This window comes from Acomys minous (genome assembly GCF_964271855.1).
Source record: "Acomys minous genome assembly, chromosome: 13".
In the NCBI taxonomy this organism is placed as follows: Eukaryota; Metazoa; Chordata; class Mammalia; order Rodentia; family Muridae; genus Acomys; species Acomys minous.
Window position 1 is genome coordinate 15,848,421 of NC_140495.1, and position 14,318 is coordinate 15,862,738.

At 53.3% G+C, this 14,318-nt stretch overlaps 1 protein-coding gene across 4 annotated transcripts; it reads left to right on the forward strand.

Moving 5' to 3' along the window:
• The first annotated feature begins 224 nt into the window (after positions 1-224).
• HEMK1 (HemK methyltransferase 1, mitochondrial release factors N(5)-glutamine) lies at positions 225-11,307 on the forward strand. 4 transcript variants are annotated; one of them, XM_084752734.1, is made up of 11 exons: positions 226-342; positions 1,290-1,672; positions 2,000-2,091; positions 2,352-2,445; positions 7,139-7,273; positions 7,581-7,645; positions 7,931-7,980; positions 9,708-9,816; positions 10,504-10,599; positions 10,745-10,858; positions 10,970-11,307. In XM_084752734.1, exons 2-11 carry the CDS (start codon positions 1,442-1,444, stop codon positions 11,004-11,006), a joined length of 1,023 nt encoding a protein of 340 aa, XP_084608860.1. In that variant the 5' UTR covers positions 226-342; positions 1,290-1,441; the 3' UTR covers positions 11,007-11,307. The 4 variants fall into 4 exon arrangements, with proteins under 4 accessions (XP_084608861.1, XP_084608860.1, XP_084608862.1 ...); XM_084752736.1 differs by having other exon boundaries at positions 1,290-1,634; XM_084752737.1 differs by lacking the exon at positions 1,290-1,672 and having other exon boundaries at positions 282-342.
• Positions 11,308-14,318: the final 3,011 nt, after the last annotated feature.

Genomic DNA, 14,318 nt, shown 5'->3' on the forward strand with positions numbered 1-14,318 from the left:
CCCCGCAGGCTGGAGACACATCTCTGCTGCGACCTTAAGGAAGACTAGTGGGTATAGCTCCCTCCAGAGCACTCGCACATCTCTGCACTTTACCCCCAGTGGGACTGCGATTACGTCAGTTCAGCCTCCCCGCCATCCCACGGTCTTCAAAGGGGGAATCCGGCCTCTGCAGGAACTCTAGACCAGGGAGATGTGGTCCACCCGAGCCCTTTCTCAACTGCACCGAGGCGGAAGCAAGGCGCAGAGGGAGTACACTTCAGGCTACGCACATCCGGGGGCCGACCCCGGGGCTGTTCCTGGTGCCGGTGTGTGGGTAGGGCACACGTGTATCTCCTCTAGCAGGTATGCGTCAGGTGTGGAGATCTGGATGAGAATGCTTGGACCGCCACGTTGACTTTTGAGACAGGGACTATCCCTCACAGTCACGGGAAGCGGGCTTGGAGCGAGGGCGCGCTCACCTGAGTCGTTGATGCTGTCCTTGCGGATTTGGGATAGAGTTGTGTCAAGACCTTTGGTTCCTTCCGAAACTGGGAAGGTACAGGCGGACCGAGTTGCCTCAGGAGTCCGTCTGAGCCGAATTTGTGTCCTGCCCGGTGTATTTTATAGCTAAGAGACCGTGGGCAAGTTGCTACCTTCTTATGGAGCCTTGCCTTTGAGTATGTGGCAGTTAGCAGGTACTCAGCAAATGCCAGTTTGGACCTTATTTAGTTTGCTTGAAAGTACAGGGGGGGCCACCGATTTTAAGTCAGATAATTTATTTGTGTTAACTTAATATAGCATTGTTAATTTCTCAGCCTTCAGTGTATGCTAATGTCCGGGATCATGGATAAATTAGAGGGACCATTTCAGCTTCCAAACAGCGATGGTACACAAGCAAGGCTCCCAAGCATGACAGTCTCCTGCCATCTATTAGTGACTCCCTGGTGTGTGATATACTATCTTCCAGGCCCTTAACATTCATTGGTCAAAACACCACTCACCAGAGCTGGTGGTGTTCCCCCCCTACACTTTGGATGAACAAACTGGAAATCAGAAACAATGGCTTGACTGAACTCACTCACACTGAGGTCTGACATAGGTCGGCCCTACTCCCAAGCCCACACCTTGACTATCAACAGGGAGCAAGCTCTACCAATTCAACCCACTTCAGCTGAAAATAACAAAACATTACTCGCCAAGACAAAAAAGAAATCAGACGGGTGGTTTGAGCATGTGGATATAGTCCAGGAGGTGACAGACTAAACGCACACTCTTGTCAGTTTTTTGAGCCTTTCCTCATCCTCTTTTAGGGTGACGACATCTGAGAAACAAAGCAATGGAGAACCAGAGCCCGTGACCCATCCTTCTCCACCCAGCCCAGCCTAGGGATCACTCCCAAACCCTACCTCGGGGATTGATAGCACAGGGGAGACTTAGGAGCTCGGAAACCTTTCTCCAAGACATGAAGCTTTGGGGCCGAATACTTTGGACCTTCCTATCCGGTCCCAGGGGCAGGAGGGGAGTCCCCCAGGGCTGGGCCTTCAACTCACGGAAGCCTCACTCGTGTCTGGCTGGGCTGTTGAATGCCACAGAGATGGTCAGCCACTGGACAAAGGTCTTTGAGGAAAGAGGTATCCCAGAGCCCCGGGAATCCAGTGAGTACATCGTGGCTCATGTCCTTGGAGCCAAAACAGTTAAGTGCAATGTTAGGGAGGCTAGGAAGAGGGAGGAGGGAGAACTCTGGGGAACAGATATTGAGGGGCTTTTGTTTGTTTTATTTATTGCCTCAACGAGGGTGCTTGATTGAGACTGGTGGGATTTTTTTTTTTTTGGAGCAAATGTTTCAGACATATTTATTCATTTATCCAACAAAGTATTACAGTGCGTTCCAGGCACTGTGGGTCCAAGGATGATTTAGTGGCTAGTGTTGGTTGAGTCCACAGACATTGTCCACACAAGAAACCTGGCTGCGTGTCCCTAGACCAAGGGAACCAGGCTCTCATATTCTCCATGGGGACAGTTTCAGAGCCTGAGACCAGAACTTTGGACCAAGCCACTGACCCCCCAACAACTGGAGTGCATCCAGGAGCTATGCCGCCATCGGTTACAGAGGTGAGCGAGCGCCCGTGGACAGATCTGAGGGCTCTATGGAGAGCCGTCCCTCCTTGGTTCCACCAAACTATGGTCAGGGAGGAGTGAAGTGTCTGCGGCCTAGGGATCTGTTGGCATAAGGAAGTAGCAAGAAAGAAAGGGAGGAGGGGATGCCTAGACTGTCCTAGGGTATTGCCTTAGCTACAGCAGTCGTCAGTTCAGCGCTGGCTTTATTAATCCTGGCCCTGGTCCCGACGACTCTCTGGATGCTCCCCCTGCAGGATGCCGGTGCAGTATATCCTTGGGGAGTGGGACTTCCAGGGCCTGAGTCTGAAGATGGTACCCCCAGTGTTCATTCCTCGGCCAGAGACGGAGGTGAGTATGTCCCTAGGGGCGGGATGGAAATGAGGAAAGGTTCATGGTACCTGTCTTGCCCAAGACTTCCTCCAGAGGGTGCTGGAGCCCTGTGACCGCCCCTCACTGTGTCCTTCCACACTGTGTCTTGCTGGCTAGGTTGGCTGGCTGTAACAGAGGGCCTCTTGCCCTCTCTCTTTGACCCTCTTCACATTCCAAGCCTCTGCCCCAACTCCAAGGACAGGAAGGGACACAGAATGCTCCAAGTACTGCTGTGCCTGTGCTCAGCTCATCCTGGCCCTTCCTCAGGAGCTGTCTACCCTATAGGCTGTGGCAGACTCAACCCATGGGAAATAAATGGCCTCCAGCAACTTAGAGAGCATGGAGAAGAAGAGAGGGCCCTAGCTGGACACTGAGGCCTGGTATGAGCAATGTGACTTCATAGGTGATTGCTACCTACTCTGGGCTCAGAGGATGGATTGTTGGCCTGTCAGGACAGGCTGTGGCTTGGTGGTCCACTCAGGTGTCCACTGTCTGGTCAGGTGATTGCTTGTGTCAGGCCCTCAGATTACTAGAGCTGATGATTGTGTGGCCCGTGCACGTTGTCCCTTGGGGTTACACCCTGATCTGGGAGAGATGTTTCTCTATCCTTGAACTTCCTCTTTGTTGAAGCAGAGCTGGGAGCTAAGGAGTGGATTCTGGAAGCCAGGCGTGGTGGCGGCAGAGGCAGGCAGATTGCTATGAGTTCAAGCCCAGCCTGGTCTACAAAGTGAGTCCAGGACAGTTAAGGCTACACAGAGAAACCCTGTCTCAAAAAAAAAAGAAAAAAGTGGACTCTGGGGTGAAGTGGGGCTGTATAGGGCATGGTGACAAAAATCAGAGGGCACTAGACTCTGAAAAAGGTATTTCTGGAGAGATCTCCCAGCACATAAACATTCTTGGGGAAACTGTCCCGTTCCACCTTTACTAGCCAGGGCCTTTGAGCTGCCAGTCTTTCACCCTTTCAATCTCTGTCCCTTGGTCATGACTCCTCTGATCTGTCTGGAAAGATGGCTCAGTGGTTAAGAGCACTGGCTGCGCTTTCAGAGGATTCAGGTTCAAGTCCCAGGGCCCACAACAGTGGTTTACAACCATCTGTAACTACAGTCCCTTGAGATCTGATGCCCTCTTTTGGCCTCTATGGGCACTTCATGCATCTGGTACATACATACATGCATGCATGCATGGCTGGTACATATGCATACAGGCAAAATAGTATACATACCCATTTAAAAAAAAAAAGCATCCATTTACCACCTGGCTTATTCCCTTATCGTATGGCAGGGCTGCAGGAGGTCTGAGGCCTTGAGAAGTCAGGGTGGTCAAGGCAGGGACCCATGGGCAGCACCTGAACTTTCTGGCTCTATTCTGTTTAGAAGTGACATGACTTGGGATGGGGTATGGATACTCCAAGCAGGATGTTGCCTGTCGTCTTTGAGGGGATTATCCTGTAGCTTTCTCCAAATATGTGACTTCTGGCCAGCTCACTTGCCATCACTTGCCATCCTTGGAGAACATAGAAGGGCAGCTCTCACGGTGGCCTTTGCATCCTCTTGGAGCTGACCTGGTATCTGCCATGTGTTTGTGGATTCTGAGTGCTCGGTGTGCCCCACCCACTCGAGGTGGGTCTCAGCCAGGAAGGCGGCTTTGCTGCTGGAGGAGGGGGAGAGAGAGGAGGCTGTGGTTGGCTGGGAGGCCAGGTCCGCCTCACTGTACAGACATTTCTGAGAACTCACTGGGTTTGCCCCCATGGGAAGCCACATCAGACAGGGGTGCTTTACTGAGAAATCAAGAGGACGTGGGCTGTGGCAGGGAGTGGGGAGAGCGGATGCCGGGGAGGGGGTCGCGGAGTCTGTATTCTCTATCCATCAAAGAGCGGTTTTTGATGGTGGGTGTGAAAGTCTGAAATGCAGAGTTGCAAGTGGCTTGTGGCCTGATGAGTTTGGTTTTCCCTGGGGCCATATATACAGTGGGAAACCTAAGGCTGGGGTGTGAGCCATTTGCATCTCCACAGTGTGGTCTGACTGTAGGCTGGGAGAAGCGCAGTGCTGTAGTTGTTTCAGGGAGGCAGTATACCTACCTGACCAGGGCCAGCCCACCAGGGATGTGATCCTGTAGAGGGTGTGCATGGCGCGTGTATGCTGCCGAGACCGCGGGGCTACCCAGACTGCCCCTTCCCTGCCATGGTCTCACAGTTCTCTCTGTGCTACCATGCTTTGAATTCTTGCTGGATTCAGTTGGAACAGATGACCTGGCTCTGTGACTAGCTTGGCTCAGAGCCAACAGCTTTAGGTAAAGGGACTGTCTTCACCGCACAGGGAAGAACTTTCTAGACTTTCTGGATGTGGTCTCAACATAGATAGTTCCCACATAGTCCCCCAGATGGTCCTACAATTAAGACAAGCTTTCCATAGTCTGTGGTAGAAAGGAAGGGAAGAGGCCACTGGTAGCAGTGGGGGCCCAGTCTGCCAGCTTCACACCCTGCCCCAGGTGGCCATTTGCATAGTTGGTATGCACGTCTGAGGTCGGGGATGCCTCTGTGAGGTGGCTAGCCAGTGTGGGCTGGCTGAGGGGTCATCCTCCAGCCAGAGTGGGCCATTTGTGGCCAGGAAACCCAGAGAAACTCACACCCCTAACACAGGCTGCTGCTTGTACCACAGCCTCGCAGTCACAGCCCTAGATTGCAGGTCCTTCACTGGTCATGCGCCCAGCTTGCTGCACACACCCCTCTGCTCCTCACTCGCTCCCGGCACAGGACTGAACCAAGCTTCCTCACCTGTGGGAGTACAGAAGAAGCTTGCGGCACGGAGGGCTGCTCCAGCTCTCCAGCTTCTGTTTGCTTCGGACTCGTTTCCTTTGGTGTGAGGGAGCACTGCCACTGAGATTGGGGGTCTAGAAGGACAAAAATGCCTCATAGGACTCAGCAGGACAAACTTACAAGGAAAGTAGGTTTGGGTGACCTGGTGCCGTTTGCTCCACAGGGCCTGGCTGGTGCCAAGGTCCTCTCACAATTTAACATGACAAGAGAGGCAAACCCTGTCCTAGATCTTCAAGTCAGGTTGAAGACCTTCGGGTTGTAAAGATGCCACTGCTCTGGCAGAAGTGACGATGCTCTAAGGAGACAGATGTGTTCCCCGGTCTCACAGACGGTTGAAACAGTGGACCCCAAAGAAGTAGGGATTTCCTGAGGAGTCTCATGCACTAGTCAGAGGGGGAACGTGTCTCCCACCAAGAGATATCAGCTGTAATCACTTGGACTTGTCAGACCACCTGACAGGGTGAGAAGACTGAAATCCAGATAATGGAGGGTCAGTCAGTAGTGGGCAGGACCACACCTTAGCGTGGACTTCCTAGATTCGCTCATCCTTGGCCTGGTGCTTAAATTTTGATCTCACTTGAGGACTCTGAAGATCAGCTTGAGGGGTTTGCAGATCTCTTTGTTTCAACCCCCAGTGTGGCCACACAGAATAAACTAACTTCTTTCCTCCTTTTTTTTCTTTTCTGCTTTCTACTTTTAATTTGGCTCTTTTTATTGGCTTATTGAAGGTGAGTGTCCAGGTCTAATTTAGGGCACAGTTTGTGAGCTCCAGGTCTGATAAAAGACACCTCACAGGGGCTAAGGGAGGCTTTCTTCAAAGGGGATCTCACCTGCTGCTTCCTCCCAGCTTCCTGAGCCTTGAAGGGTCCTCTGCCCGTATCCAAGGGGGGCATCTTTGAGAAGAGGCCATGTTGCCCCTCCCCTGATGCATGCCTGGATCCCCTGTACTCTGGCTAGAAACATTTCAGCTATGGGACAGCAGCAACCTTTACCCTTCATGCCCAGCTAACCCTGTATCCACCATTTACTGCCCGTGTACCCAGCAGATGGTGGGTGAGCCCCCAAACCCTGTCACAGTGGTGGGTACCATCCAGACAGGCTCTTACACTTTGCCATGTTCTGTTTATGACACAACCACCTGCTAGTATGAGACTCGAGCAGGGGTGTGGCCCTGCCCCCTTAAGGGAATTTCTTGTCCCTTTGGCCTAGGAGTCTCCTGGGAAATTCCCAAAGTCAGCTCTGTGTAAACGCTGTGGATACAGTAGCCACCACTGGTGTATTTATCTCCCATCACCCCCATGGTACCGGGGTGGAACCCAGGGCCTTACATATGCTAGGCAAGTGCTCTGCCTTTGAGCTATATCCTCAACTCCAAGCCTGATTCTTGACCCCTGTGAGCCACAGTTCAGGCTCCAGGTAGGGCCTTGACCCTTGGGTGTTAATATCTATATGAGCCAGTGGTGGCAATCCAACAGATGAACACAGGCTCTAGAAGCAAGACCAGGCACTGCAGGACTGGCCGTCAAACATGGGTCTCAGCATTTCTGTGAATATAAAAATGGGTAGATGTCTGGAAAGGCATAGCTGGGGCTTATTGTGCATGGATGCAGCAGGTGAGGGATCAGTATGTGGTTCTGATTACTCTTCACTGTGTTGCTGAGAGGAGTGCTCAGTTTTGCACATGAGTAAACAGAGGCATGGAAGGACAGAATGACCCTCCCAGGGTCCTTGCCAATGTGAAGATCTGTTTGGCCATGGCTGTTCCCCACCTCCCTTCAGTAGGAGCCAGCTGCTTGGACTTTCTTGTCAATTGCTTAAGGATGGCATCCAGTCTGATCCAGACCCTCTCCCTTCCAGGAACTGGTTGGCTGGGTTTTAGAGGAAGTGGCCCAGAGGCCCCCTGCAGTGGGAGCCCAAGGTGGTCCCCTCATTCTGGAGGTGGGCTGTGGATCAGGAGCCATTGCCCTCAGCCTGCTAAGCCAGCTCCCCAAGGTAAGCCCCTTCTACAGCCCTCTACCTTGCCTTTAGCATATTGAAGCAGTCACTTGTGGTCCCTTCCATTCACTGGTCCTTCCTTCCCCCACGTCCCTCTGCTAGAAGCGCTGAGGGAAAGTGGCTGGAGAAGGAAGGATTGCCAGGCCAGCATGGCCATAGCCTCTGACTTGCAGCCTGGCTGTCCAGCCAGAGCCTAACCACGGGAAGATGTCGTTACATATTCCTTTCTTCTTGGGACCTAGGGGAGGATTCCTAGTCAGGCATCTCCCAGAACCCCAGCTCTCTTCCTTTGTTCCTGGGGCAGAGTCAAGTCATTGCTGTGGATAAGGCAGAAGCCGCTGTTAGCCTCACCCGTGAGAATGCTCAGAGGTAGGTGGGCTGGGAGGTCCAGAAGGCCAGCGCTGGGCAGTCGGACCCTTTACTGGACTCTGAACTTGACCTTTATTCTAGTATCAAACCTACTACTAGTGTCTGACTTGCACTCGTGAGGGAGAGAGGCAATGAGGGTAGCCTGGCATTGGCGCCATGGGTCTATGAGTGGACGGATCTGAGCAGTACTGCTGATATGAGAAGGGCTCGCTTTCCCTCCTGGTCCCTGTAGGCGAGGGTAAAGGCTTGCATCCTGTGCTCACCACCACGTCTCCATCTCTCCAGGCTTCAGGTGCAGGACAGGATTCGGATCATCCCTCTTGACGTCACGTCAGGTATATTCCTCTACACATACTCTTGTCATGGGAATCTTAGAGAGAGGTGCTGCTGGTGGGTGAGCCAATGCAGAAATGGGGTAAGGGTTTGCCAGGAATCATGCCTGTGGACCATCTCAGACCAGTCCTTGCTGAGGGCTGACAAAGTGTTATTGTCTGTAGGGTCAGGGAGCCGTTGGGGGAGGGCAGAAAGGGGCTCAGAGCAGCAGTGGGGTCAAGGCATGCCCAAATCCCAGAAATCTATCCTGAAATCAGCAGGAGTAGGACCACTCCCGCCCTGCCTGCGGCCTGTGTGGCCTTGCACATTTAGCCCTGTGCCCACACCCTTGCCCTCCTTAGGAGGTCACCTAGCCTGGCAACCAGGTTAAACTTCCTCTCTCCTTATAAGGTGATGTCCAGCAGCACCTGGAATTCCTCCTTATGCAAATGAGGCATCCCCAGCACACTAGCCCTGGCCAATGATGTGCACTCACCTCAATAGCCCCTACGCACCCCCAAAGGTTTACATAACCTTTGTTCCCCACAAATAAATGAGCTGTGTCACTGAAACTGTCTCCGAGTCTCTCAGCCGCCTGAGGTCTCCATCCCCAGCTGTTCCTGCCTTGCTCCCCTCCAGGATCCATGGAGGGGAAGTGGGCCAGGAATGGGAATGGACTTCTTGGCTGACCTGACCCAGGAAGGCCCGTGGAGTCACGAGCCCTCCCCCCTTTTCCTCGAGACAGGTTTCTCTGTGTAGCCATGGCTGTCTGTAGAGAATTTTGGCCTCAAACTCAGAGATCTGCCTGCCTCTGCCTCCCAAGTGCTAGGATTAAAGATGTGCACCACCACCGCTCAGCCACAAGGTCTTTCTTACTTGCTGGATCCCCTAATACAGATAAGTGTAGCTAGGGTTTATTTACTGACAAGAGGTAAACAGATGTTCAAAGGAAAGTAGTTGGGAGACAAGTATGGTAGCTTAAACCTGTAATCCTAGCAGCAATGAGGCAGGAGGACTTGTATGAATTCAAAGCCTGCCTGGGGAACTTAGTTCTAGACTGGCGTGGGATACATAGTGAAGCATCTTAAAACAAAACAAACAAATAAAAAACATCAAACAAATTAAACAACATCAAAGAGAAAACCTTAGGATCAAAATACACATGTGCCCTCCCTGCATCCACCTGGCCTGGAAGAGGTGGTGAGGCATTGCCTGGCACCATGTCAGGACGTGTGCCAGTCTGATTTTTCTGTTACCCATGGAGTCCCCCAGCTTTGTGTGAGTGTTATACACCTGGGTTAGCATCCGGTACAAGTGGGGCCTAGAGACAGCCGTAAGGGGTTGTCTGAGGACGGCAGGGCGGCCCTCCATATGCTCTCAGACTATGTTAGTTATAAAGCAGCACGGTAAGGCCAGGCGCCTGCAGAGCGGAGAAGCCCTTCCTCTGCCTTTGCATCAGGGAGGGCTTGCTGGAGGCGGCACTTGAATGTCGCTTGCTGAGGAAGCCCTGACAGGGAGGAGAGAGCACATGGGTAGTCTAGGTAAGTGGCCGCATGTCAGAGCATGTCCACTCCCAGGCAGCCTGCTACGCAGGGCTGCCCCAGGCAGGGACTGGGGCTTATCAGGTCTAAAGACAGGCCCATAGTATGACTTGGGAGTGGGACTCACTAAGGGACAAGGAGCAAGTGGAGCTGTCAGCTTTTACAAGTTGTGGGTCACTGATGCTATGTATCCACTTCTTTGCCCATAGAGGGGTGCTGGACACAGCTGCTGCCCGGGGGCCCCGTGGACTTGGTGGTCAGCAACCCTCCCTACATCTTCCACAAGGACATGGAACAACTGGCTCCAGAGATCTGCAGGTACGGGGTGGGTGGGGCAGCAGAGAAGGCCTAGTAGGATGGGGCGGGGCTGGAGGCCCTCCCATCTGGAGAAACAGTGCGGAGCTGCTCTGTAGAGCCTGCAGGCTTCCTGGGGACGTTTTTGCCTCTGCGCTTCTGAGTCCTGGAGCCCCGAGCCTCTCTGAGCATCTGCTCCCCACTTTGAAAGAGGAGTGGGCGGTAGTGCTCGCAGGGCCTTGGGAAGGATTTTGCGTCAGGCATAGTGAAGCCCTATAGAAGGCACTCACAGGGGATGTGTCATTTTACACAAGACCAAGGCCTAGGAGGGAAGGTGCCCTGTTAAAAGACCCACGAGAGCTCAGTGGGAAAGCCATCCTATGTTCACATGGCCAGAAAGGCCAGGGTAACCACACGTCCCTACATAAGCACTGGTAATATGGGTTGGGGGCTGGCTCTTCTTTTCTGGGCTCAGTCAGGTCAGCTTTAAATGCCCCAAGGGCTCTGTCAGTGGGACTTGGCAAGTCCGTCCATCCCTGCTCCGTGGAGGGTTGTCTGCAAGAGAGGGGAGGGAAGGGGAGGCTGCTAATGGACCCTCAGCTTACCTCTCAACCTGAGCCCAGCGGGCCCTTTGTGAAGGCCTACCTGGGCTCTCAACACTGGCACACACTCCTCCCCCAGGCTCTCACCTTCCACTGTTTTCCCATTCAGCTATGAAGACCTGGTGGCCCTGGATGGTGGTGAGGAAGGCATGGACGTCATTACCCACATCTTGACCTTGGCATCCCGGCTCTTGAATGCCTCTGGGTATGGACACTGGCCTCTTCCTCTTCCATTGTGTAATTGGCATGCCTTGGCAATCGCTGTGTCCCCGCCTCTTGCAGGCCAGACAACCTAGAAACACAGGTCCTGGCCCTGCCTACTTGAGCTGACCCATCTCTCCTCCGTGTAGAAGTATCTTCTTAGAAGTGGACCCAAGGCACCCAGAGCTTGTCGGCAGCTGGCTTCAGAGCCGGCCTGACCTGCACCTTAGTCTTGTGGCTGTACGTAAAGACTTCTGTGGCAGGTAAGGCTACAGCCCTATAGCCATGCCACTTCCGTGCACTCCACAGCCCCCACCGCTTGCGCATTCCTTAGAGTTCAGTTGGTACCCAGATAACTCATTCTGTCTCCTCAGGCCCCGGTTCCTGCATGTCCAGAAGTCTGCATCATAGTGTGGCTACTCTATGAAGCCCTGGCCAGGGTGCTAGCCTGCTGGGCGCTTGGCTGACCCTGTGTGGGGTGTTCTAAGAGGGAGGTGTACGGTGCCTTCCCAAACCTGAGGCGTCACCCATGGTTCTGTGATTCCTTGTGATGGATGTTGCTAGGAGACTCAGAAACATGGATGGAGTGTTCTTCCTAGGGCAGCAAAGAACAGAGATTCCAGAGCTGGGTGAAACTGCTGTGAAGATGTTGGGAAGTGTGACCAGTGAGGTCTTAAGAAAACAATAAATGACGAACCAGTGTTTGTTTGTTTGGTTGGTTGTTGTTGTTTTTTTTAATGTGCATGGTGTTATGCCTGCATGTATGTCTGTATGAGGGTGTCAGATCTTGGAGTCACAGACAGTTGTGAGCTGCCATGTGGGTGCTGGGAATTGAACCTGGGTCCTTTAGAAGAGCAGTCAGCGCTCTTAACCGCTGAGCCATCTCTCCAGCCCCCTGAACCAGTGTTTTGTTATGAGCATTTGTGGGCCCTTGTCCCCCATGTAGACCGAGGCCTGAGAGCCTCCTCCTACTCCAGCAAGTCAAGCAGACTGCCTGTGAGGTAAGGATAGCACATGATGCAGGGTAAGGGCAGAGGCTCAACCGGCCTTGGACACTGTGGGGACTGCACAGAATAGCTCACTCCAGCCTGGGAATGCCTGCATGCCCTTCCTTGACTGGGCCTCGCCTGGGCATGGCTGTATCTGAGGGTGAGGACGGGGCTGAGGGTCTTTGACATGTGATCCTGGGGTTGTATACACACATTCATGTAAGTGAAGGTTTGAAACAGTTGGGTGGGGGGAAAAACCCACAGGACTTTAGTTTGCTTTTACTGACTATCCTTTCCAAATATAGAAATTCAAGTTTGGAATTAAAATAACCCACGTATGTCTCCCTGGTTGGTGCACTGGCTTGTGACCATGATCCCAACTCTGGGCAAATTTCCAGCTACCAGAAGGCCCATAGATTAGCCTGCTGTAAACACCAACAGGAAGCCACTCCAGTTGGTGAGTGTGGACACAAGACTGCATCTGGGTGGCTCCTAAAGTGTTTCAGAGACTAAGCAAGTTCATCCCACCTAGCTCTCCCCTCAGCCCGCCCCCCACATTTGCAAGGGCCTGACCTAAAGTGCCACAGCCAGAGGCAGTGTGCTCTGAAAGGCAACAGCTCTGCCAAGACAGGAACTGGGTCCCAGGCCAGAGTCTTGCAGTTGGACCTCAGTCTTCTCCTTTCTCTTCGAGGAGCAGACGCTTCTGAGTCCAGGACCAGGGCAGGAAATAGCCTCGTTTTATTCTGTTCTACATCAGCAGAGTAGAACATTCATGCTGGCATCCGAATGCCCACTGCCCAGGCAGGAGGGCCAAGCTGGTAAGGCCTGCCTGAAGTCCTGTGATTCAACACACTCACAAGGGACAAGTCCCATGAGAAAGGAAGTTAGAGCCTCCCCTTCTGGAAGTCTGTGTTTCTGGACTCAGCTGGTGTAAGTGATGTCTGCTGCTGTGGCTGACAGGCATGTGTGTGCTGGCAGATATCACACTGAGGGTTGTAGAGCCCCAGGATCTGGCCCTGGTGACCTACCCTGTGTCCAGCCCTAGATATGTGGCCCCCAAGCTGTCTCTGGCTTCCTCTGAAGGAAGGAGCCCAGGCTTTCCCTTATGCCTGTTCCAGAAAGAACCTAGGTGGGTAACCTGGGCTACAACCAGAGCAGGGCTCCTCACCTCCTGAGCCTCCTATGCCATTTGACCTTTGCTTGCCAAAGCCTGTGTGAATAGTGCCTTCTCTCTCTTGCCTCTGCCCTTTGTCTCTGGCTGTCTTCAGACATCTCAGGGCGGCTGTCCTGACCTCACAGCAGTCTGTGGCCTCTTGTCTCAGAGCTCGGTTCCCTGACGTTTTTCTATGTTGGCCTCAGGCCTGTTTCTGAGGTAGGGCCTTGGGGAGCCTGCGGGTCTGGCACCCAAGAGAATACAACAGTGGAGAGAGACGGTGGAGAGGCAGTTGGGGTCATTGGAACAGGATCCACCCTTGGGACAACTTCCTTCCCAGAAAAATGTGGGGCTTGACTCCACTGGGATAAAAATCCAAGCCAAGTAGAGTAGCAAGGCAGAGCCTCCAGACTGGAGCTACCAGCTTAATTTGGTGAGCCATTGCGTTTGGGGTGCTGAAGCCATACCAACCAAGTCTGTCTCCCACCAGGGTGTGACCTCGGGCAGATGACTTCAACTTTTTTCAGCTTTGGCCTCTAAACCTTGAGAACGGGACCAAAGTCCTTTACCCTAGAGGGTGGTTGTGGGATTTTCTTGGTACATTGTGAGTGGTTTTGTTGCCTCAAGACATGATAAAGAGAAGGCCCTGTACCCTACTGGGTCAGCTCAGCACCAGGATGAGGCAGGCAGAGACGCTGCACTGAGCGAAGGAAAGGTGGCAGGATTTTAATCCTGGGCTCTTGGTGACTCTGCCCTCTGGAGATGGAGCCACCAGGAGCAGCCTCACCCTCCCATCATTGAATCTCCCCACCAGGGCCTGAATCCCTGAGGCCCAAGCCACAGCAGCCAGGGGCTCCACCCTGGGAAAGACAGGCTCACACACCCTGTCCTCTTCTTTCTCCTGGTGGGAGTGCCAGAAGCTTGGCACAAGTCAGGGAATCCCTTGGGGACAGTGCAAGGAGAACGCAGTTGTACACGGTGCTGTCCCGGCCCTTCAGGCCCTGAGGTCTTAAGGCCAGAGCCCGGGAGAGCAGTTCTGTCCCCTTCAGCAGGTGGAGAAACTATGGTCTTGCCTCACAGATGCTTTTTTGTAGCTCCCCACGGGCTATTCCATGGGGCTCATTCAGCTACCTTATTAAAATCTTTCCCCAGCTACCAGTATATCCTTTTCTGCATGTGCACTTCCACGGTCACTAGGCATCTTCCCAGTCTCTGTTCTAAACCTTAACTGGATCCCAGGACCCCAGTATGGTCTCTGTGTCCTCCAGAGTGCTGTCTGAAGAGGCAGAGAAGACAGCTCTCGGGAAGGCCCCAGGACGTCCCTCCCTGGCCCCATAAGTAAGCGGTCAGGACAGAGGGTTCCACCACTGACAGGTCCGTGAACTGCTGGGATGAGGTGGGAAGCCCTTTAATCTCTGCAGCCTGGCCTGTTTCTCTCTATCCGCCTTAGATTCCCTACCGCCCTGGACCTCAGCTACCATGCAGTGCCCTCCCCTGAACACCTTCCCCTAGCCCGGGCCAGTGCAGCCATCTGGGGTGTCCTTGGCCACCACTGCCGATCCATGTCATAGCTGCTAAATT

Excerpts from the sequence above, each read along its gene's own strand:
- HEMK1 (XM_084752734.1), top strand. The coding sequence starts at position 1,442 with ATGAAGCTTTGGGGCCGAATACTTTGGACCTTCCTATCCGGTCCCAGG. Across the intron at positions 2,092-2,351 it reads TGCCGCCATCGGTTACAGAG|GATGCCGGTGCAGTATATCC; the intron begins GTGAGCGAGCGC and ends CTCCCCCTGCAG. Across the intron at positions 7,274-7,580 it reads TGCTAAGCCAGCTCCCCAAG|AGTCAAGTCATTGCTGTGGA; the intron begins GTAAGCCCCTTC and ends TTCCTGGGGCAG.